A 22,406-nucleotide genomic window follows, 5' to 3' on the forward strand; every position below is an offset into this window, starting at 1 on the left:
AGCACTCTCTGCAGGGCTCCCTCGCCCCTTCTCTCTCTCTCTCTCTCTCTCTCTCTCTCTCTCTCTCTCTCTCTCTGTCATTGATACAGAATTGGAATAGCACTTTGAGTAAGGTAAGTGGCATATGATTTATCATTGCTGCACCATTGCTGCCCCTATGGCATTTCTGCTGCGTTATTCCTCAACAAGCATATCAGTTGCGACTGAAGTTTCTTAGTTTACAATAACTGTTGGTGTATATCTTCTTTGAGGATGTGGCTTTAAAAGCTAAAGTGAAACATGAGTACAGTCTAAATCACACTTGGATTATGGAAGAAAACATTGTGTCTGGGGGTTTTTTGCCTTGTGGTGCATTGATTCAGCAAGGATTCATTCATTTTAAATACATGCAAGTTCATTAGGAATAAGACATCTCTTGGAGAACATATGCAGGAGGATATTATATTCAATGAAATACATTCACAAAAATTGCAAGTGTTTGAATCTTAAATCCTTTTTTTTTTTTAGGTAAAAGTCCCAACACCAAACCAGAAAAACTAAATATCTGATTATAAACTGCATTGATCCCTGTATAAATCTGAAGAGACATGTGAAAACCCTGTAATGGGGGATGACCATGTGGATTCACGTTTTACAAATGTCATTTAAAATTACACGCTGCTATTTACAGATTTTGGTATGGTTTCTTTTTGGGAGCTCGAGAACAGGTGGTAGTCCCAGTGCCCGGCTCTCTGTTACACAGCACATGGCTGCAGTGCTCTGACGACAGCGTGTATGTGTGTTTTTGTGTGTGTGTGTGTTTTCAGTGTATGTGTGTGTGTGTGTGTGTGTGTGTGTGTGTGTGTTAGAGCAAGACAGGGAGAGGGACTGTGCAGGTGTCCTCATACATTTGACTGTCTTTGTGTTCATGTATCTTCCTGCATGTGAGCGAACGTGAGCATGTGCTTCTTCCTGCAGCGAGGATGATGATGGTGAGCGATGACTGTCTGGTGGAGTGTCAGATTGATGACGAGGACGAAGACGATGGAGGTGAAGAGCAGATCAACACGCCTCCGCCTCCGCCGGAGTTTGCCTCCAAAACCCCGACTCCGTCCCCCAAACCTCCGATCCCTGCTACACCTACACCCACTCCCACACCTACACCTACCCCAACCCCCACCCCCACCCGTCCTGTGAACAGGGACCCTTATGGCATCAACCAGCACCTAAAGGTACCCACACCAGGAACCTATCGTGTCTTCTGTGTGTCTTCCTTGGGACGGCGCACATTTGTGTTACATTTCAATGCAAGATATGTTCATAATAACACATATTGACACTACATATCATCTTATTAAAGGTGCAACATGTAGCATTTTTAAACATCAATATATCATTGTCAAAGATATCTTTGTATAATCTCACGCCAGTGGTGTTGTTAGTGCTACTGTCTCAAATTTAAGACTACATTTCCCATAAACCCTGTTGCTTCCAGTCACAAAGATGATCTTTGCTGCTTCAATCAAAGGTTTTCTCTTTTCTTTACTGAAGAGGATAAACATGTCAATGATTTTTCCATCGTTCCACCATCTGCCTCTGGCAGAAATTCTGAAAGCTTTAGCTCCATTTGCACTGGAGGAACAGCGCCCTCTTCCTGTTTTGTGCTGTAAAGCACAATCTCTTTGTGCCTTAAAGCAATATAGCAGATTTCCCGCCAAATCTGACCCAGTGCCACACAATGTAAAATGCAGTGTAGAGGCCGGTAGAGGCTGCCATTCTTCACGCCAATGGTCTTATTTGTTTACAGTAATTACACTAATGTCTCAGAATAATGTGGTAGTGATTTATGGATGTTAAAATGATGTCTGCAGTCTTTTCAACCTCTCTTGCCTTCTTTTCCTCTCTCCATCCCTTTCTTCTCTCCCTCCTCGTCTTCCTGCCTCCCACTCCCTGGTTCGCTGCCCACAGGTGGAGGTCAGCGACGTGCTGGCGGAGCCCGCTACGCCGCGCAGCATAGACCGGGTGTGGCTCTACAGCGTGGTCGGCTTCGAGGCGGCGCGCGTCTGGACGTACCGCTGTCTCTCCCTGCTGCTCGCCGTGCCCTTCGCCCTCCTCTCCGGCATTCTCCTGGCCGTGCTCGCCTGTCTGCATGTCTGGTAAGCGTCTGGAAATACTCCCTCATGTAGGCGTATGCTACAATAACCACAGATAACAATCTCACAACTTATTTAGTAGTGTAGTGATTTATGATTGTAATAGCATTACTGAAGTTGAAAGTCATTCTTTATACTAGCTGAAACTAGTCACTAATAATGTGACTGTGATGATTCACTGTAACGCACCAGCCAATACTGGTGATAAATGCCTTAGTCTTGTGAAATAGTTCATATTTGCAGCCTCAAGGCTTCTTCCAATAATTAATAATAATAATATAATAATAGCCTGCAAAGGGAAATACAAATCATCATATGGTGTCAAAGGGCATGGCTTTGCTTTGGGGGGTTGTGAACTGAAAAGGTTGAGAGCTATTCGGTTAGCACACACACACACACACACACACACACACACACACACACACACACACAACACCTACACTCCTTAACTCTGACCTTAGGTGACAAGCACTGCAGTTTGATTTACATTCTTGATAGTTTACAAAATTACATCTTAAATCTTTCACACACTAAATCACTTTCTCACTTCCTCCCTCTGTCTGTCTCTACATTTCTCTCTCTCTCTCTCTCTCTCTCTCTCTCCCTCTCTCTCTCTCTCTCTCCCTCCCCCTGTAGGTGTGTGATACCTTGCGTACAGCTGAGCAACACCTTTCTTCCATGCCTGCGGTCCTTGTGGATGTGTGTGGTGAACGCTTTCATCGCTCCTTTGTGCTCATCCCTTGCTCGCTGCTGCAGCCAAATTGCCGTCTCGCTGTCTAACAAGGACTGGCCTTTAATGAGTGAGAAAGACGTTGTATGAGTGTGAGTGAGTGAGTGAGTGAGTGAGTGAGTGAGTGAGTGAGCGAGTGAGTGAGTGAGTGAGTTTTTCTTTGAATTTTGTAGTTTTTGAATTGGCATAGATCTGTAACCTGGTATAATGTTAATGCTATTTGATCTGTTTTCTACAAATGTAAAGGGAATTAATAAGCAACATGTACAAATTGTCTGTTCATTATTGTAATTATTATTATTAGTATTAGTATTGTTTAACCAGTTCAGTTTACACTGATTTCAAACTGATACTGTCTTTTCATTTTGAGAAATTTGTATTAGGCTATGTAAATGTCTGAAAATCTTTGTGCATTTTTTTTTTTTTTGGTTTAAGAAATGTATTATGTGAATAAACATGCCCACATTGTTTCAGAGAGGTCTGTTTCTTTTCAAGTGATTCAGAATCAAGTTGTGCTGCCTTAGATAAGCTCATATTTTCAAGTTGTAAATACAACTTGGCATTCAACTGATTTTGGTTGGAAATACCAAAATGGACCCTGCAACAAAAGCACCCTTTTGTGTGTGTGTGTCTATTGTTTTATTTTAGAATTAAGCAGCACAGGGCAACAAATTCATTTTGATTAATTTATCATATTATAGTTCTGTAGACATCTTTTGTAGCAATATAAATAAATGCTAGGCTATTTCCAGCTGCTGCCTCTTCAACACCATGAAGACAACTTAATAGCCTGTGCCAAAAATGTATGACAACTAAAAGTTAAACTAACAGTGAAAAAATACGACAACAATAATTTACATGCATTATCAAACAATAATATATAATGATTAAATTTGACATACTGTATTCATCTCTACGGTGGAAATGCTCTTTTTTTCCCTCTGGGGAAATTATTAATTATTATGATTTTTCCCAGTCGTATTTACCACTTTGTTAGGTCGCTGACGCTGTACAGCTCGTAATTACGACATTTCCGATAGCATTTGAAGGCAACATATATTATATCACGACCCAGCATGCATTTCGACATCGCCATTTTTCTTGTTGTGACGTGCTGGAGGACCTCTGCCTTCACAGCCATAACATCCCTGTTTGAGTCGTTAAAACGGTGTTTTATTTGAGAATTTAGCGACTCTTTCTGTTTATTACTTGTTTCTTTAGATATTTTTTTATACGGGGCTATAGAAACAAACAAAAGCAGCCATAATGGCGCAGTACAAAGGAGCTGCCAGCGAGGCTGGAAGAGCCATGCAGCTGATGAAGAAACGAGAAAAAGAAAGAGAGCAACTTGAACAGCTGAAGCAGAGGATTGCAGAGGTATCTAACAAGTTAGCTTAATTTATGAAATGTTTATTAAGCACGCAGTGTTGCTGCGGGCTATTGTAGTCCTCTCTTTGTCTGGTCAAACCAACTAGCTGTTAGACCAGTTCACAGTGGAGTCTGGAGACCCCTGAACTCATCTTCGTTAAAGGGGTCCGTTAAAGGGCCCAACAGAAGAAGAAGAAGCTACTTTAAGTTACTTTCACAAGATACTTTAGACAGACAGTACTTATCTTGTATACAGTGTTATGTTATGTTAACATCTTACCTATAAAACAAAGACCTGGAAAAATATAAAGACAGGTGCCAATTTCAGGACTTAAATTTGCCTAACTCACCTGTGTGTCTGGTCTTGCTCTCTGGTTTCTCGCAGGACAACATGGTCAAGTCCAACATCGATAAGAAATTCTCAGCCCACTATGATGCTGTGGAGGCAGAGCTGAAGTCCAGCACAGTCGGTAAGCATCTTGCTGCCACACATGAGCCTTGCAGCACTTCACGTTGCAACGTGTCATTGTTAGGCCAGCTAGAAATGCCTGGACTGGGTCAAAATGTGACCCAGATAGGTGAACATATGACAGGGTCGTGTCAGCAGGAGTGAGATATTCCATCTGAAGTGACAGCTGGAATGCTGAGATGTAACAAATTTGCACCCAGTAGAAGTGTGCAGTGTTGCTATGGAAAGAGGAAAAAAATACAAAGTTTTTGTCATGTTGTGATTATTTGTTGTTACAATATGTGTGTCTATCTGATCTGTCTAATATATATTGTTTTTGATAATACTGTCATTAACAAGCAAGATCCATATGATTAATTCCATGTCCTGATCAGGTCTGGTGACGCTGAATGACATGAAGGCCAAGCAGGAGGCGCTGGTGAAGGAGAGAGAGAAGCAGTTGGCCAAGAAGGAGCAGTCCAAGGAGCTCCAGCTGTGAGTTAGAGCCTGCTGTTTTGGTTGAACATCGTTCTCCCACGGATGAATGGCCATCTTCCTTCCTTTATGGTCTATTTACTTTCCTCGTGATGTGTGTGTGTGTGTGTGTGCTCACATGTACGTGCCTGTGGACCCAAAAGCATGTCTTCCTATCCCCTCTCCATTTTTCTTCCTGTTGATTCTGCTTGTTAATCATTTATGTATTTCTCTTCATAGAAAGCTCGAGAAGCAGAAAGAGAAGAAGAGAAAGGAGGAACAGAAGAGGAAGATAGCCAGCTTGTCATTTAATCCAGACGATGAAGAAGATGAAGAGGAAAACGAGGAAGAGGAGGAAGAGGAGGATTGTGAGTGCAGATGTTAGGTCAAGAAGGGCCGTCATTTCACCCAGTCTGATTTACTCCAAGCTAAAGCTTTATGAGCAATTCAAATAAATAAATAAGAAATAAGTAAAAGTCAAACAGTGGCAGTTGATACCATACCATGGTGTTCACACTGTTCAGTGGGGTGAGTGACGGTGACATATTGACCTGCGATTGCTTGGAGAAAAAAGGGGTTGCTCCAATCAGAGTAAAATCAGTCTCCTCATGACAGACTTTGAGTTGTGGCTTCATCAAAGTCGCTTCTCAAATACTTTCAACTAAAGAAAGCAGTTTAAGAACAAAGAGATTCATTTCTAATATGGAAATAATCAATGCTTACTCCAGTTTATTCTCCCTATGTTGTTGTTTATTTTAGTTTTGTGTGGTGTGTGGTAAACAGTGATAATATGCCTATTACATACATACGGGCCTATGAGGGTATTTGTGTTGCACCATATGAGCATTGTAAGACACTATTTTGATCACCAGCAACTTAATTTCTGCGGTGAATGTTTGGTCCTGTCTCCTAGATGCCCCAGTGAAGAAGAAGAAGCTGGGGAAGAACCCAGATGTGGACACTAGTTTCCTGCCTGATCGAGACAGAGAGGTGAGGCCTGTGCATATGACACTTGAGGCTTTTATCCAAAGTACATTACTGCGGAAAACATCTTTTCTTGCTTGGCTCTCATATGTTGTTTTTTTTTTACATTTATCAGCATTTCACTTATGGCTGGTGGTAATTTCCCACCATGGTGAATAAGACTATTCCTACCAATGTAATGTTAATGTAACATAGTCTTCTAATATAGATATAGATTTTGATGTTTTCCACTTCTTTGATTTTGTCGTCCTTATGTGTTTAGGAGGAGGAGAACCGTCTCAGGGAGGAGCTCAGGCAGGAGTGGGAGCGCAAGCAGGAGAAGATCAAGAGTGAGTGGCAGGATTACACACACACACACACACAAACACATACACACCTCTTTTATTATTACACTTGAGTAGGACATTCATCCACTAACTCCTAACCACTAAAAGCATAAAACTAACTAATTAACTCCAATATAAAAATGTCTCAATGTCATGGTAATGACTTATCTGTCCTTTCAGGTGAGGAGATTGAGATCACGTTCAGTTACTGGGATGGATCCGGACATCGTAAGACTGTCAAGGTAAAGTATGATGACTTAGCACACTGGTACATGTGTACTCTCTTTCATACTGGAAACAGCGCAAATATTAAAGCAATATTTTACTTAGATTAAAAAATCGGTCACCTAGGACAGCTAATATGGGTGATTGAAAGATCCTCAACTCATATGGGGCCTGCTAAAAAATTAAGATTGTCTGCTAAAGTGAAATCTTGCTTTAGCACTCTGCAGTCATAACATCCTCATTGTGTTACAGCAGATCAAAGAGACCATTATCAGTAATCAAATTGAATGCAACAGCTACCTCCTATATATTCCCTTTCTCTCATTAAGGCTAACAATATCCTCTGTGTTAGCAGGAATCACTCAATGTATCCCCCTTGTTAATTATAGATGTGAGGGAAAATAAAGAGGAAATTAACAGTGTACGTTCCCATCATCCCCCTTGCTAAAATTCGTAGTGGTTACTGTGTGTGTGTTTTTTGTTTGTCCTGCAGATGAGGAAGGGAAATACCATCCAGAGCTTCCTACAGAGGGCTCTGGAAGTCCTCAGGAAGGACTTCAGTGAGCTGAGGTGAGAATTTGAGGAGGAAAGGAGGAGGCGGAGAACAAAGTGTGACGACCAACCAGGATCATGCATTGTTGTGATTCTGTGACAACCTGTCCATGAGGGACAAAACAAGTACACTGTCATTCGCATTGTATTTGTGTTGTACCCCCCAGTGATGATTGGCCATCGTCCTTCCTTCACCCTCTCTTTAGTATGCATTTCCTGAGCATATTTTAAGGGTTGTGATTGTGTTGCTGTTCACTTAACTCTTAAACTCTTTAACTCTCATTCTGACTAAGAGCAGAAAAATGTACTGATGTAGGTTTTCACACAAAGGAGTGGAAAATACAGTAGATAAATATGCAATTTAATAAGTTGCACTAAGTTGACTTTTCTTGGAGTCAAATTAGAAAGCCTTTGTGAAGGCTTGTTCTGAAAGCACTTAGATGATCACAGACAACTTGCTTGACAACTTGTTTCGTGCTAGACACGCATGATTCTCTTGAACTTTCATCACACGCGGGAGTGAGTGGACCTGGGCGTTATCGTAACGCTCATGACGCTCAAATCTTGTCTCTCCTCAATGTGCAGGTCTGCTGGAGTGGAGCAGTTGATGTACATCAAAGAGGATTTGATAATCCCACATGTGAGTACAGGGTGCACCAATGACACACCCATGAAAACCACACAGTGAGTGACAGCTGCACTATTGCTTCATCTTCACACAGTTGTGGTTCTTTCAACACCTGTAATTTGTGTCCGTATTTAGGATCCAAAAGTGATTAAGTGGTATTTTTGGTTTAGACTCACTCGCACTGGTAAACTTTATATTTTCCATTTAACAGCCGTCTTGCTATGAAAATGGGTAACTGTAATCCCAGTCAGTTCTGACAGTAGTTTTGTGAAAGAATACTATGAATAACTGAAAGTAAAGACGTGATTCATTTGATTAAAATAAGGATTTTAATGAAAGTAGAACGCACTCAGAGAGCGCAAACCTCTGACCACCAATACTGAACAAGTCTCCAAGTTTCTGTTACATCCAGAGACATGATGCATATCACTTCAATTTTAAATTAAATCAGTTTCTTGACCGGTTAGTTTCATAGTTGATTAAAAAAAAACGAATAATTGTCTAATGGCAGAAATCCCAGATCCAGAGCCCCACCACAATGTAATTAACAGTTTCTTTGCCCAAGGCCCGTCTGTCTGTCTGTCCACCACATGTCAAGGAATTCCATTGGTTAAAACAGGTCGGATCACCTGGATATGAATTCTGGTGTGTTTTGTAATTGTTCCAACAGGTGTGGCACTTTTGGCGGCCACAGGACTTAATTACATAGTGGAATGGATTGCAGATATGTTGACTCAATGAATCTCATCATGTTTCATCTCTCTGTCTCATTCAGCATCACAGTTTTTACGACTTCATTGTCACTAAAGCCAGAGGCAAATCTGGTAAGTCAACGCCAACAAAAGTAACCACCCAAGATGTGCCCCTAGTCAATTTTAAGAGATCAATGGTTGTAGATATTACATTCACCCCACTGGTAGTGTTTGGATACTGTATGTATTAGTTTCTATATGGAATAATGTGAGGTTGTTCCTGTTTTCCACAGGTCCTCTCTTCAGCTTTGACGTCCACGATGATATTCGACTGGTGAACGACGCCACTGTGGAGAAAGATGAGGTGAGGATGTGGTGATGTTTTTTTTTTTTGTTTTTTTTTTACATTTTTATGAGATCACATAACCAGTCACTCATTTTCCAAATTTGCACAACAAAAAGAAGAGATTGTGAGAGGAAAAAAACACTCAAATGTCACTGATTTAAAACCGGCACAGGTGCCTCACTTCTTCAAGAAATTACAGTCCAGAGCAGACATTTATTTAATAAGTGTTTGTTTTTGTCTGCTCCCAGTCTCATGCAGGCAAAGTGGTGCTGAGGAGCTGGTATGAGAAGAACAAGCACATCTTCCCCGCGAGCCGCTGGGAGCCGTACGATCCCGAGAAGAAATGGGACAAATATACGGTGAGAAATGGTTTGCTGCATGATAGTATGCCTTGTTAAGTAATAATTTACAGTTTCCCCACAGGGATCATTGAAGTTTCGTCTCATCTGAATACACAGACAGTACCCATACGCTTGCCATATTGACAATGCGTATTTCAGTAGTAAATGATATTTTTTATATTTAAGGATTGACACAGGGTTTGTATGGGTAGTTCAGTAGCACACACATGAAGTGGTGCCCAAAGATGGTGCTGTAATTGGTTAATTCATTCTCAACTGAATCAATCCCATAAATTAATCTGGGTTTTTTTTGGCTAACTCTGGCACACTTACAGAAACGTTAATTAATGTGCATCATCCCCATCAAGTAAGTTAATAAAAAGAGAAAAAAAGGCTCTCATATCCCAGCTATAATAATAAATGACTGAATAAATGGATGGATGGCTGGATGGACAAATAACAATCCAAATACACAAATAAATCTATAATTAGAATGGATGCGTCATCATAAATTAATGAACTGTTTCACTTCTGAATTTGAGTGATTTGACTCCAAACCTTGTGCAGTAAGAAAACCACCTGTTGAATCATGCTGGTTTAGGATCAAATCCCAGCAGAACAGCCTCACTGTTACTCCTGCCCCTCTTTTACATTACTCTTCTCCTGTCTTTTAGTGTGTTCTCTGAATCACACAAAGTTGGCAAAAGGGCTGAGCTTCATTTGTAATAATGCTGGATTATAACTCTTCATGGCTAAATGCTTCCAGACAGGTTCTTTGTTCTTCCTCGACAAAGCGCTTAGTTTGGGTTTGAAAGTCACAAGTGTGCCGTGACTCATCCGTAGAGTGTGTTTGCAGATGTGGACATTGAGCAGGACAGTGAGCGGGGTCCAAATGCACAACCTAGATTTTAAGGAATGACCAGATATTGGAAGGTATCCAAAAGCTCTTCAGTGTTGGATACTTACTATAAGAACCCGTTTTCTTTTTATCCAGGAACTCAGTTATAAATGTTACACAGAATGAAATTGACTCTATTACCTAACAGAACGTGCGTTCGTTATACAAAGATAGTTATCGTAAAAAAAAAAGAGTATTGAATAGATGAAAGTTGAATAATCCCCGTGGGGAAATTAGATAGCCAACCCTGTGTAGTACGCTGCCCCTTGATGGGTGCTAATGTTCTGTGAAGAGAAAAGCTCCCTGCTGCCAGCCCTTCTTGCACGGGCACGCTCGCCCCTCTGATACCGCTTCCCCGTCCAAGTATCTGGCAGATGTTAAGATGTTTTGTAGAATGGAATAATTGAGAAAGCTCTGTAAATCATCCCATGTTCCAAGTCGGAGCAGATTATTAGATCAAAATGGTTTGAATTATTGGTTTGACTGTAGCACGTGTTTTATCCTTGAAGTAACTGTTCTTGTTTTGTTTGTTGTGCTTGTTTTTCAGATCCGGTGAAATTGTGGTCTTCTTCAGCAATTCTTGATGGAAAGATTTTTTTTTTCCAACATGTTATTTTACTACTGTGTTGTCACAACAGATTTCTTTAGGATTTCATGAACAATTGATTAATGCTTTTACTGTGCTATTGAAATACTAGTTTTCCATAAATGTATTTGAATTGCCAATGCGATGTTCCCTCAGAAACCAAACCACATTCGTATGTATATAGCTCACGAACCATGTTGTAGCATCTCTGTTGAATAAAATGAATCTGGTTATGATTTATTGGACTGAAGATGAAAGTTGCTTTGGCACCAAATCACGCATGCTTGCCAATCAGTTGTGCTGAATAGCCGGGCCTCTCTGTGGTATGTGTGTGATGAATGTGAATGTGGTTTTCCTGGATCTGGCTGCAGACCTTAACTAGGTTTCAGAGCCAATCGTGTCATGTGCCTCCTGCCCTTAGAGGACAAATCCAACTAGTCCAGGGGCGTAACAGTTAAAATATGCACAGAGAGCTGCTTGTGTGTAGTATGAACCTCCACCCGTAGCCTAAAGACACCACTCCCCTCATCTTTCTTCCCTCCCTCCTTCCCTCCTTCCTGCCACTCACTGTCACGCACTCTCCGAGACACTTCACTTCAACATACAGCCACTGTTTTGCGCTGACGAGTGGCTGCATTCTAACCTGTGTGTGTGTGTGTGTGTGTGTGTGTGTGTGTGTGTGTGTATGACTTTGAGGTCTGGTTCTCACAGTGGGGCAGTGTCATGTTGGCTGTAGCAGCATGTGGAAGGAAGCGCTTGTGTTGTGCCAGCTCCTGATGCTTGGTTGGCCCCTCTGGGCTCAGGAGGATCCCGCCGCCGCTGCCGCCATCGCTCCTCAGGACTGCAATCTGGAATGTGTCCGACAGGTAAGCTGCCTTCCCAAGTTACACCTATGTTTATACCAATTTCGGCGCCTTGTCTTCTCCAGCAGCTGGTTCATTCCTTTTGTTTACACATTTCCATTGTGGGTGTTCTAATCCGGGAACACTTATTTAGAAAGCCTCACACTAAAGGAGATAATTAAACTGGGATGTACTACAGGTGAGCTAACTGCTATTTAAGCCTCTTCTCCTCCAGCAGCTGTATTTGTTTACATAATTTCTCTTGGGTGTAAATATATAATTTTGGGGTTGGGAAACACTTCTGCTTGGATAAGAAAGGAGGATCTTAAGTCTGTGGTTTAATGTCTGACGAAAAACCTTTGAACACATTCTAAAGGATGTAAACCTGCAACTGTGGAGAGGTTGTGTTGACAGTGTCTTACCTGCTGGATTATGCATGCTTCCAATGTCTTGTGCGTTACATACGACTTCAAACCTGTCGACAAGTTGCTTTCTCCAGGACAGCAAGTAAGATGGGTTCATATTTTTGTCAAGTATGTGTTATAATTCCAGTAACATAAGCCTAATTTGTAGTATTTTTTTTTATTGGGTCATGGTGTTTTCTGTCTCTGTAGCCCACCAGTTCAGTCTGTGAATACTTGGAACATTATATAACAGTACATATTATGTAGTTGTAGACCTTCAGCCCTGATCTTCAGCTATAGAGTGTAGCGTCCTGGTTAACAGTTATATTTCTCAGTATTGAACAGCAACCAAAATCTTCAAGTCCAGGAAAAGTATGGGATTTTGAAATACATGTCTACTATTTCCCAGCACTTACTGCCAAACACATATTTCCCATGTTTGTCCAGCTTTTGTGACGGTTGAGTGAACTGCCAAGAGATGATGTTGATGTTTTGGTGCTTTTCACTGTGGAAACGTTAATGACAGCAAGACACACCTCCATGTCCTGTTGATCCACTGGGCTATACTGTGTATCCCATAGCTTCATGACGAGTAGGACTCAGAAGGAAAATAAACCTTTTACAGCTTTTTTTTTATTTCAGATCAATCAAAATTTCACTCTCCCTGTAATTACAAGCACAACAAAACTGCCACCTTTGAAATACATTTAAAGGGGAATATCACTGAATTTCTGACAGGCTTTATTAATGAACATTCACTACTGTCTCTCACAGCCAGAAACAAGAGAAAAGAGGTTCAGTTCAGTTTGTTATTTAAATCCCAAAGGGAAGTTGATTTGCAGGCAGGTACAACACATCATACAAAAAAAAAAGAAATGAAGGGAAGTAGGCAATGAAAAGTAACCCAGAGACATGCAATACAGTAAAATACAGTAGAATGTGGTGTGCAATAATAGCAGGATTTCTCTAGTTACGGTATGTCTGTTAATCAGGGTGACGCCTATGACATCACACCAAGTGGACTATAGCTGAGAATGACTTCCATGGGATTTGTTTTCTGACCAGAACCCACTACTGCAGCATAAAGTTCAGCTGTATGTAAAACGTCAGACGAACATTGTGTGTGTCCACAAAGTCCCGCACATATTTTCAAAGGAGCAGCTCCAGGCTATATGACTGTATGCCACCACAGTTTAGAGTGGAGTTGTTTACGATCTCAAATACTAACTGAACTAAGGAAAAATGCACTCGTCAGCTCGACCCAGGCCGGAAGATTATTGTGTTTTTAATATGAACGACAATCCCCTTTAATTGTCACACAGTCAGTTTGACAGTACAGTGATTTCCTTGCGTTATATCAAGTTTCTGTCATGGGGCTACTGCAATAAGCATTGTGTAGTTGATTGAATGCAACCATGGAAAGTTTTTATGAGATGGTGTTTGTGATCCTTTTAATACAGTGTCTTGTCATTTTCAGTATTTCAGAATAGATAATAGATTTATTGAGACTGAACCAAATTACTCCTGTCATCAATATGTGTCCTGTGTGTGTATTGGAAAGAGACACATACTGTACGTCTGTCAACAGACAGACAGTCAATTACACCGTGCTTGGCAAGCATGTGGATTATGCTCTGCTATGAGCTTGCGTGCAAGTATATATTTAGCTTACAAAGACTATCTGGTCATTATTTGACAGTTTAACTAACCCTGTACACACACACACACACAGACACACACACTTTCTTTCTCTCATGCACTTTCTGCCTGAGGCAGATACAGTTTTTCTTCCTCTCTCATTTTCTCCAGCTGCTCGCCCAGTTATGTCCTTTAAAGCCTTTGCTAGAAACCTGAAAGACAAGTCAATTATATATGTGTGTGTGTGTGTGTGTGTGTGTGTGTGTGTGTGTGTGTGTGTGTGTGTGTGCGCACCTCCTCACTCCATCCTGGATTGTTGACTTGGTTAAAACTAAAGTTTCCACATGATCAGGGATTGAGTCACACATACATTTTGATGATACCCCCAAATGTAACCCCCTTACCGATGATTAATGCCTTTGATATTTCTGTTTTCATCTGATTCAAGTTTTGAATATGCCTAACTGTTTAGTCATGGTGAAAGAAATAGTTCCAGCACACAAGCTTCTTTTTTATCCAAGTTGGCTTCTCAACCTCATTTGACAGCTCAAAGGATATTTACATGAGATGTTGCAGATTGGTAATCATGTTAAATTGAACAAGACAAGAAGAATGTACATAAATTGTGGTTTATGTTGACCTCACCACTGGAATAGGAACAGACCAGTATTGTTTTGTTATTGCATGGTTTAATATGATTAATATGATTCTCCAGGAAGCCAGCCATCCCCAAACGCACTCTGACCACACTGTCCATGCCGATTGAGGCTTTGAGCCACTGAGGAAAATTGTCTACAGATTTTTGGAAAAACAAACTATCCTGTTCTCTTTTTTTTCTCATTTTAGATCATTTTTCTTGGGTTTTTTAAAGAGACAGAGAAAATGCTGGATGGATAGTAACTTATTTGTTTTAATTAATATTATTATTATCTTATTATTAGCTTTGTTATATAGAGATTTGTTATGTTTATTGCTGCTATTACAATTAAATCTCCCTCTGTACATGCTTTCACTCTTTTGTCCTCCATTAGTCTTGGCAACTAAACCTGGAATTTACCCGGTCTTGGACTTGTTTTGACCATGAGCCTGATCTAATGTGATGTGTAAGATGTTTATCAGGATATCAGGAATGCATATTTGTTTTTCTTGGTGTGTATGCGTGTGTGTTTCTGCACGTATCTGTTTCTCTGCTGTCTCCCCATTACAGTCTTTTTGTATTGTCCAAACTCCGCCAAGTGCAAGCACAACTCGATCAAAAAATCCTCCTTAGGTGCACGGCCAAAGATTAATAAATGAAGAAAGAAAAGCCAGCACTCATAATGTCCTTTTGTCATATAATTGAATGGGCAGCTATAGAGCACAAACGACGGACTTTTTGTATTGCCCTAATCACATCCCTGTCTCATGCATTTTTTTATTATTTGACCTTTATTTATCCAGGTAGTCTCACTGACGTTAAACATGTCTTTTTCAAGAGAGATCTAAAACATACAAGTTGCAAACAAACAATGTGCAACCGTGCACGTAAGCCAAAATCCAAAGTCAGAATCTCCTGTTCTCTTCGGCAGGGAGGACCTGGATGTGAATACTGCAGAATAACCAGAGCTGATGTGGAGAAGACCCTGGGCTTTCGCTCCGTTGAAGCGTTTGGAAGTAAGTCTGACTCAAACGGACGGCGCTGGCTCCACAGCTCGTCTGCGAATGTCTGCATTCTGCCTCCCATCAGTCTGTTTTAGACTAATTACACTGTGAGAAACGGGTTTTAAAACCTAGAATGCACCCTTTACCTAACTTACCCTCATTGAAGCAGGCAAGGTGGAAAACATAGTGGAACAGGGCGAATATTTTTAATTGTAGGGCATGTATGTATACCTATGTTCATGCATGTATACCTATATTCACACCCAGGAGCTTCCCTGTGTAAATACTGCCTTGTTCAAACACATTTTGGCTGTTGTTACTGAGGGTGAAGAGAGACGTTCTGGTTCACCTCCTCCCTCCCTAACGTCTCCATCCTGCCCGTCTCTAAGCTCAGGCTGCCACTGTTGCCCTCATGGCATTAATATCATATTGAATTGATGTCAGATTGTTTACACTGGTATTTAAACACGAGGCGAAACATAAAAGGGTATCACAGATTTACATTACTGAGTGCTAGAGAGAACAAATGAAAGAGGATTTGTCTTTTTATATATGTGCCTATCCGTTATTAAATCTGAGGACAGATAAAAATGAAACTCTAATCCCAACCCAAATATCTGGTATCTTACTTCAACCTTTGGTGTTATTGATGGAAATAGTGCAATATCATTTTTTGATGCAGAAATCAACAATATTTAGCCTCTTCTGCTCTGACCACTAACTTAAATTCACTTCACAAGGATTTAAAAAAAAAAAAATCACATCTTTGTTTTTAGCTTTAGAAATGTTTGGAATTTACCATTGAAGGGCAACTTGTGCACTGTCTAGAAATCCTAAAAAGTGTACCGTGTCTGTCATAAAAGGTTTTTGCTGCTACTGTGCCCTAGTTAACAGCATTTCTATATTTCTTAAATATTTGTGTTATTTTGTATGTGAGGTAAAATGGCTTTACCTAACCTGGAAAACAAAAAAACTTGAATTGAAGTAATTTGTTTGCATATTTGCACGAACATGAACAGTATTAAAGCTTGAATAGCACTGTGTTCAAATGACCATCTGATGTCATCACAGGCCAGCGCATTGAATTGCGAGACATTTCAGGCAAAACGACGCCAATTTTTGCCAACGATCCCAAGGAAACAATCAAATCAAACAACAAATGAACCATAACAATGAACATCCATTGTAATTTCTCCTCAGGTTGTATTCCGTGGCCATGTTTTGAGCTGCTAGGTGAAGAAGACCCTGAAGTGTGTCAACACTACGTCCACGCACCCAACGACGTGACGGTTGAGTTTTTACATGATCAGAACCCCAAATCTGACAACATCGTTGTCTCCTGGAAGCCCAGTTACTACGGTATGTGGACAAATCATAACATTCACTTGTTAGAAGGACACAAAAGCAAGTGTTGCAAACATTGGGAGGAAGCCATAACAAGAATCTAGCCAGATTTGTGAATCATTTGTCATGTCAAACACAATGATTCCGCCCAGTGATTTATCACTTCAGTGTTTGAGTTTAGGATGGTTCATTTCATGCCTCGCCCTACGGGGATGCATCAACGCTCAATTGGCTTTTAAACTTGCATGTAACATTGTAAGACACGTATTCAACATGAGTGTCAATGTGTTTTCTACATGGATGATGGGTTGTGACTTGCGGGTCCTTTACCGGCTCTGTCCCCTTTGTTGTTTGTTGCAGGGATCGCCTTCCTGCGAGGCTTTCAGGTGTCCCTCCAGGCCCTGGGAGGGTCTCATGTTGCTTGTCAACTCTTTCTCTTCCACCGCAACCTCTCCCTCCCCGCCTCCCATGCTGAAAGGGTAGGAAGGACCGCACTTTCTCTCTCTCTCTTTGTCCACATGAAGGTATACTCCTTTTTGACACGTCAAACAGAGATTAGGAGTTCTCGTGACGTGCATCATGGGGCTCTATAAACACTTCCCACAGGAATGTTCGCAGATAATTATGAGTTTAGAGAAACCGAAAAGGAAATTAAAGTGGTAATCGTGACGTGACATTTTCCAAGAAGTTGTTCCCAGAGAATTTCCCAGCGGTTTCGACTGGCTCTGTATTCTAGACTTTTAGCGCCGCTCGCATGCGATGCCTCGTTCTCGCAATGATTCTCGGGGCTTCCCATTCGTCCTCGTCGGTAAAATGGAGGATGCAAGAACGTACAACAATGCATACTGAGAAAGAGCCCAATACAATGGTTAGCATGAGCAGCGATAGCTGCCATGGCAGAAAATCAGAAAATCCAAGGAAAAAGTGCTGGTGACACAGTTTGATTGACAGGTGATCTCTGGGAAGTGCAGTGCAGAAACACCACAGAAATGAACGCTTGGCACCAAAGACTTCACCAAAATCAAAACAAACATCTTACTGATTATCACTTTAAAGAGTGATATCTCACATTCAGCCATCAGTCATCCTCGTCCCAGAAGTGGCATTCTGGAATTAGAAATTACTCTGAATAACACTAACATGAAACTGGTTTTACGGAGGGATAAATTGTTGCCAATATGCATTTAATTTATGTCTTTATTTTTGTATATAGTGCAGCTTGTATTTCACAACTGTATTCGCTTCCCTTCAACAAAGCAAATCACCTCAGTAAATAAAGCGCATGTCAAAAACATATACCTCATCTTCATTTATCTCATCAAAACATGTCTGTACAAGTGGCAACGCTGTCTGCTGCGTTCGAAGAAAAGCAAGGCCATCATTGTCGTTATGCCCTGCAGGTTTACAAGTCAGACCCTTTCCCCAGCCTCTCCCTGGGGTCCCAGTATGCTGTCACCGTCATGGCTCTGCCCGTGCCTGAGGAGTGGGAGCGGTTCTACCACAGCAAGATCTTCTCCACTCGCTGTAAGACCGCCGAGCTCCGGGCCAGATGTTATCTCATAAAGCTCTCTCACGCACACGCACACACACACACACACACACACACACACACTGAGTTCATGGTTGCTGCAGGGTAACGTTTTAAATCCAAATTCCTCCCTCTCTTGATTCAATCATCTGTACACTTTCACGCCTATGGTTATAAGGACATCTACCATGCATTATCATATTATTAGTTCAGGAAGTTCACCTGCTTTCTGAACATTGCATTTTTCTTCATATTTTCCAAAAATTCATGCAGTCAAAAAATTATGCAGTTTATAGTAATATGCATATTATGGTTTTGCAGCATGTGCAGAGAAGAACGGTCTTGAGAAGTGCAAGAAAGGTGAGTGAAAACCTTTGATATAAGCTGCCTCAACTTCCTAAATTTCCCACATTACTCATATTCACTGTATCAGGAAACTCCAACCTTTTCTCCTGGTCTGATTGCAGACTGGTACCCCAAACATATTGAGGTGCAGCAGAAAGGCACTGACATCATCGTGACCTTTAACCTGGCTCCTCCAAGCCTGGACATCAGAGGTTATTTCTCATTGTGTTATGCAAAGGGCATGAAGAAATACATGGACATCAGACCTGTGAGTGATGGCTTAGTGTTGTCATCTTCTGCAGTTCTGTATATTACTGGATGTATTCATAGCACTATTTTCTGTCGTACCTTGCCTGTGCCTCCATTACCACTATAGAAATGATTAATAATCAAGTGAACTTACTCACTCCATCAATCTTTCTTAATCTTCCTTAGAACTCCACCAAAAACAAAACTCACCACAGTTACCAGCTGCATGGCCTCCAAGAAGGAACCAATTACACTTGCGAGGTAAAATAAAAGTGGATTACAACTAATGGGTGTTTGACATTGATTACATAATATAAAAAAAATACCTATGACTGTTTCCCCCAAAAGCCAAAATAGCTGATGACAATAAATATTCTATGATGAGTCTTATTTAAATGCTCATAATAATTTTGTAAAAGTAGATGCCACATATTTAAAATGGTGGATATCTCATTTTGGAATAGAACTCCAGCTCTACTTCAAATGTCATGCCTCTTAAACATAACAAAACCCATGACTATGCTAAATCACTTGTTCTTTGGGCTAAAACAACATTTCTTGTATCACAGATTGCAGCTGATTTAGTGGATGCAGTGAGGAAGAAATTCAGTGTTCAGGTCATACACCTTCAACAAGGTAGGGTATGTTCCCTTGATCCCAATGATCTACACAAAATATATAAATCATAGGTGTCTTGTTGAACCTTTCCTGAAAAGCTGACTTGTTTGCATATGCAAGGTTCCTGTAGGACGCTGACAAAACATTTGAGAAGCCTTTCATGTTTAGACGTGATTACTTCTGTCAGTTGTTGGACCTCTGTCACTGGATTGCCGTCACATCACCTTCATTTCATCCTCAGAAGCAGCCTTGCCTCTTAGCAGGACATCCCTGGCTCTGATGATTCCACTGGGCTTGGCCTTGGTAGCCATATTTGTAATCCTACTGGCCGTTCTTACGAGGAGGAGGCCCAACCTCTGGATGAAGAAACTGGAGATAAAGCCAGGTGCAAAGACAAACCATACTTCATCTGAGAAAGCGTGATATGCATACACAGTAAATTATGAAGGCAAATTAAGTAGACAGTGTTCATTGATCATTCAGTTTACACAGCGACACAGAAAGTCTTCCTTGTACCAACAAAAAATGCAATCTGGGGTTTTTTATCATCCATTCAGACATTATCGAGCAGCATCAAGAGAGGAGCACCCAGCAGGAAGTGATGTCACTGCCGAGCAACAGGTTGACCCCTCCTCGTCTTCTGATTTGCTACTGCAGCCATGACGGCCCCGCCCACGTCAGAGCCGTCATGCGGTTAGGGGCCTTCTTACAGCAGCACATGGCCACTCAGGTAGAGTGGGAATGAAATCCAATGACTTATCCATCTATCCTCTGTAATGAAGTGCATTTTGCTATAAGTGTCTTATGCATTTTCAGTCTCCAGGTGTGTCTAAGACTCAACACAGTCATATCTTTTAGGATGAAACAATCGGTTATAATGAAGTGACACACACAAGAAGTGATGATCAGATGTTTTTATAAATATGTGTTGCAAGTTCAGTCAGGAAACTAGCTGGCAGCCACGCTTTGGTCTGCCTCAGCATGCTCATCATATGTCAGCAATGTCTCTCTCTCTCTCTCTCTCTCTCTTTCTCTCTCTTACACACACACACACACACGTGTGCGCGCCCACACACACACACACACACACACACGCACACACACACACACACACACACACACACACACACACACACACACAACGAATACAGCACTGACTCTAAACAACTGGGTGGGAAGCTTTCCAGGTCTGTGCTGCTCACTACTGTTGTGCTACTGCTCCTGCATGCAGGTGTTGCTGCTACATGTTATGTGTCTGTGGATGTGTTGCATTAGGGACATAGTGCACTCCCAGTGGTAGGTTTATATGTCTCTGAGTTATATGAGCAGGGTGTAAATAAAGCAGATTGGTTCATCACCAAGGACTAGAAAATCTATAGCCACAACATCCTAGTTCAATAAACTGTTGAAACAAAACATGTGAGTTGTAGTGAGTTGAGTTCCTTATTTTTGCATTTCTCCAGCTTAGATTTCAACAACTTGCCAATGAGTTGATGTTTTTATCCTTTATCTTTTTTCTTCTTTCCTTTCATGAGGGGTCCATGTGTATTTTTACATCAGTTTGGTATGAAACTCTTCTCTTTTTGCCACCAGGTGTGCCTGGACCTGTGGGACTCTCTCAGTCTGGCCGAGGAAGGCACCATGGGCTGGCACTGCCGGCGGATCCGGGAGAGCGACTTTGTCTTGGTGATCTGTTCCCGGGGGCTCAGATCGCAGCCGTCGCACCTAGACCCAGAGGGTGATGAGGAGGAGGCTGACGAAGAGCTGGGCTGGGGGTCCAACACCTCCAGCTCAGCTGCAGCCATCCCCCTTATAGGAGAGGAGGTGGGCCGCGCCAAAGCCAGGGGGCAAGACCTGTCCAAATACATGGCGGCCATTTTCGAGTACTCTGAGGAAACGGACATCCCCGCCGAGCTGGGGCTGGTGGCTCACTACACCCTGACCAGGGACCTGCCTCTGCTCTTCTCCCACATCCATGGGGTGGCTCTGCACAGACCTGGAGGCTACCTGAAGATAGAGCACATCTCAGAGGAAGGCTTTACTAAGTTACCAGCCGGAGCAGCTCTGCAGTGGGCCATCTGTGAGGCCGGGATGGTGCTGAGGGAGAAAGAGCATCACTCTGTGGAAGGAGGGGACTAAGCACTAAAGGAAGGAAACCAGTGCGCCCAGACATACTGTGGTATTAAGCCCAGTGTAGGACAAGGTTAGAGGTCAACCAATAGCCACAAAGTTCCCGGTACCGACAGGAGGGTGTATGGCAGCTGTGAGCTGGCGACTGGAAGGTGGCTGGTACATCTACAGTGCCTGCAATCAGTGCTGAGGTGTCCTTGAGCAAGGCACTGAAACCCTCACTCTAGAAAAGGGTTGGATCTGTGTCTGTAAACTCAAGCCAAGCTATTTGTTAACATGTTTGATGTCTTTTCAACATTTGATTCCCTGTTGACTTTTATATGAGGCCTGGAGATGCTCTGCAACAAAACAAACCAGGACAGATGAGTGTTGTTTGTATCATGAGAGCCTTTGTGTGTGAGCGAGTGCAGTGTTACATTGAAAGAGAAATGTGAAGGGTCCATTTTTAAGAGACTGCATGCTATTATGTAAGCGCACAAGATAATAGAAGACCTGCATGCAAAAAGCCATTGTAAATTGTGAGACAAGCATTGTAAATAAACAAACTCATTCAATTTAAAGGAAAGACATAATGATGCAATTCCTGTTAATGTGCCTCATTAAAAGTATGTTTTACATGTGAAACGCACACACGTCCATACATGTCAGGTGTCTATTTTAAGACCTTGTCTCGAGTTATTAAAGTTATTTCTATGAGAATGTCTGCCTCAAAGTACACATTGAACAGTGTATTACATTCATATTTACAGTAACACATATAGTTGATTATATCTGTGCAATTTTATGCACAAAATAGTGGATTATTATGCACTATCATTTAATGTTATGCTGATGTCAGATTACATATGAATGTTCACTTGTAAACTATAGTCTGCATTTTTGTGAAGCATGAATTTTGTTACTTTGTGTATCTAATTATCTGATCATACTCTGAATA

At 41.5% G+C, this 22,406-nt stretch overlaps 3 protein-coding genes across 4 annotated transcripts; all 3 read left to right on the top strand.

The window, feature by feature from the left end:
- Positions 1-86: 86 nt before the first annotated feature.
- cav4b (caveolin 4b) lies at positions 87-3,118 on the top strand. The gene is made up of 5 exons (XM_078288530.1): positions 87-113; positions 958-1,090; positions 1,181-1,211; positions 1,948-2,135; positions 2,769-3,118. Exons 2-5 carry the CDS (start codon positions 963-965, stop codon positions 2,950-2,952), a joined length of 531 nt encoding a protein of 176 aa, XP_078144656.1. The 5' UTR covers positions 87-113; positions 958-962; the 3' UTR covers positions 2,953-3,118.
- An 841-nt stretch (positions 3,119-3,959) lies between these two features.
- fam50a (family with sequence similarity 50 member A) lies at positions 3,960-10,975 on the top strand. The gene is made up of 13 exons (XM_071927584.2): positions 3,960-4,239; positions 4,616-4,700; positions 5,074-5,173; positions 5,393-5,520; positions 6,066-6,142; positions 6,399-6,465; positions 6,643-6,704; positions 7,181-7,257; positions 7,825-7,879; positions 8,643-8,691; positions 8,853-8,923; positions 9,154-9,264; positions 10,692-10,975. Exons 1-13 carry the CDS (start codon positions 4,129-4,131, stop codon positions 10,698-10,700), a joined length of 1,002 nt encoding a protein of 333 aa, XP_071783685.1. The 5' UTR covers positions 3,960-4,128; the 3' UTR covers positions 10,701-10,975.
- Positions 10,976-11,092: 117 nt separating this feature from the next.
- LOC139933495 (interleukin-17 receptor D) lies at positions 11,093-22,389 on the top strand. 2 transcript variants are annotated; one of them, XM_071927602.2, is made up of 12 exons: positions 11,093-11,596; positions 15,183-15,267; positions 16,456-16,614; positions 16,960-17,078; positions 18,000-18,123; positions 18,449-18,487; positions 18,595-18,740; positions 18,908-18,982; positions 19,291-19,366; positions 19,587-19,724; positions 19,897-20,069; positions 20,933-22,389. In XM_071927602.2, the coding sequence occupies exons 1-12, from the start codon at positions 11,471-11,473 to the stop codon at positions 21,476-21,478; spliced, it is 1,806 nt and encodes a 601-aa protein (XP_071783703.2). In that variant the 5' UTR covers positions 11,093-11,470; the 3' UTR covers positions 21,479-22,389. The 2 variants fall into 2 exon arrangements, with proteins under 2 accessions (XP_071783703.2, XP_078144413.1); XM_078288287.1 differs by having other exon boundaries at positions 19,291-19,357; positions 19,581-19,724.
- Positions 22,390-22,406: the final 17 nt, after the last annotated feature.

This window comes from Centroberyx gerrardi, chromosome 14 (assembly GCF_048128805.1).
Source record: "Centroberyx gerrardi isolate f3 chromosome 14, fCenGer3.hap1.cur.20231027, whole genome shotgun sequence".
Lineage (NCBI taxonomy): Eukaryota > Metazoa > Chordata > Actinopteri > Beryciformes > Berycidae > Centroberyx > Centroberyx gerrardi.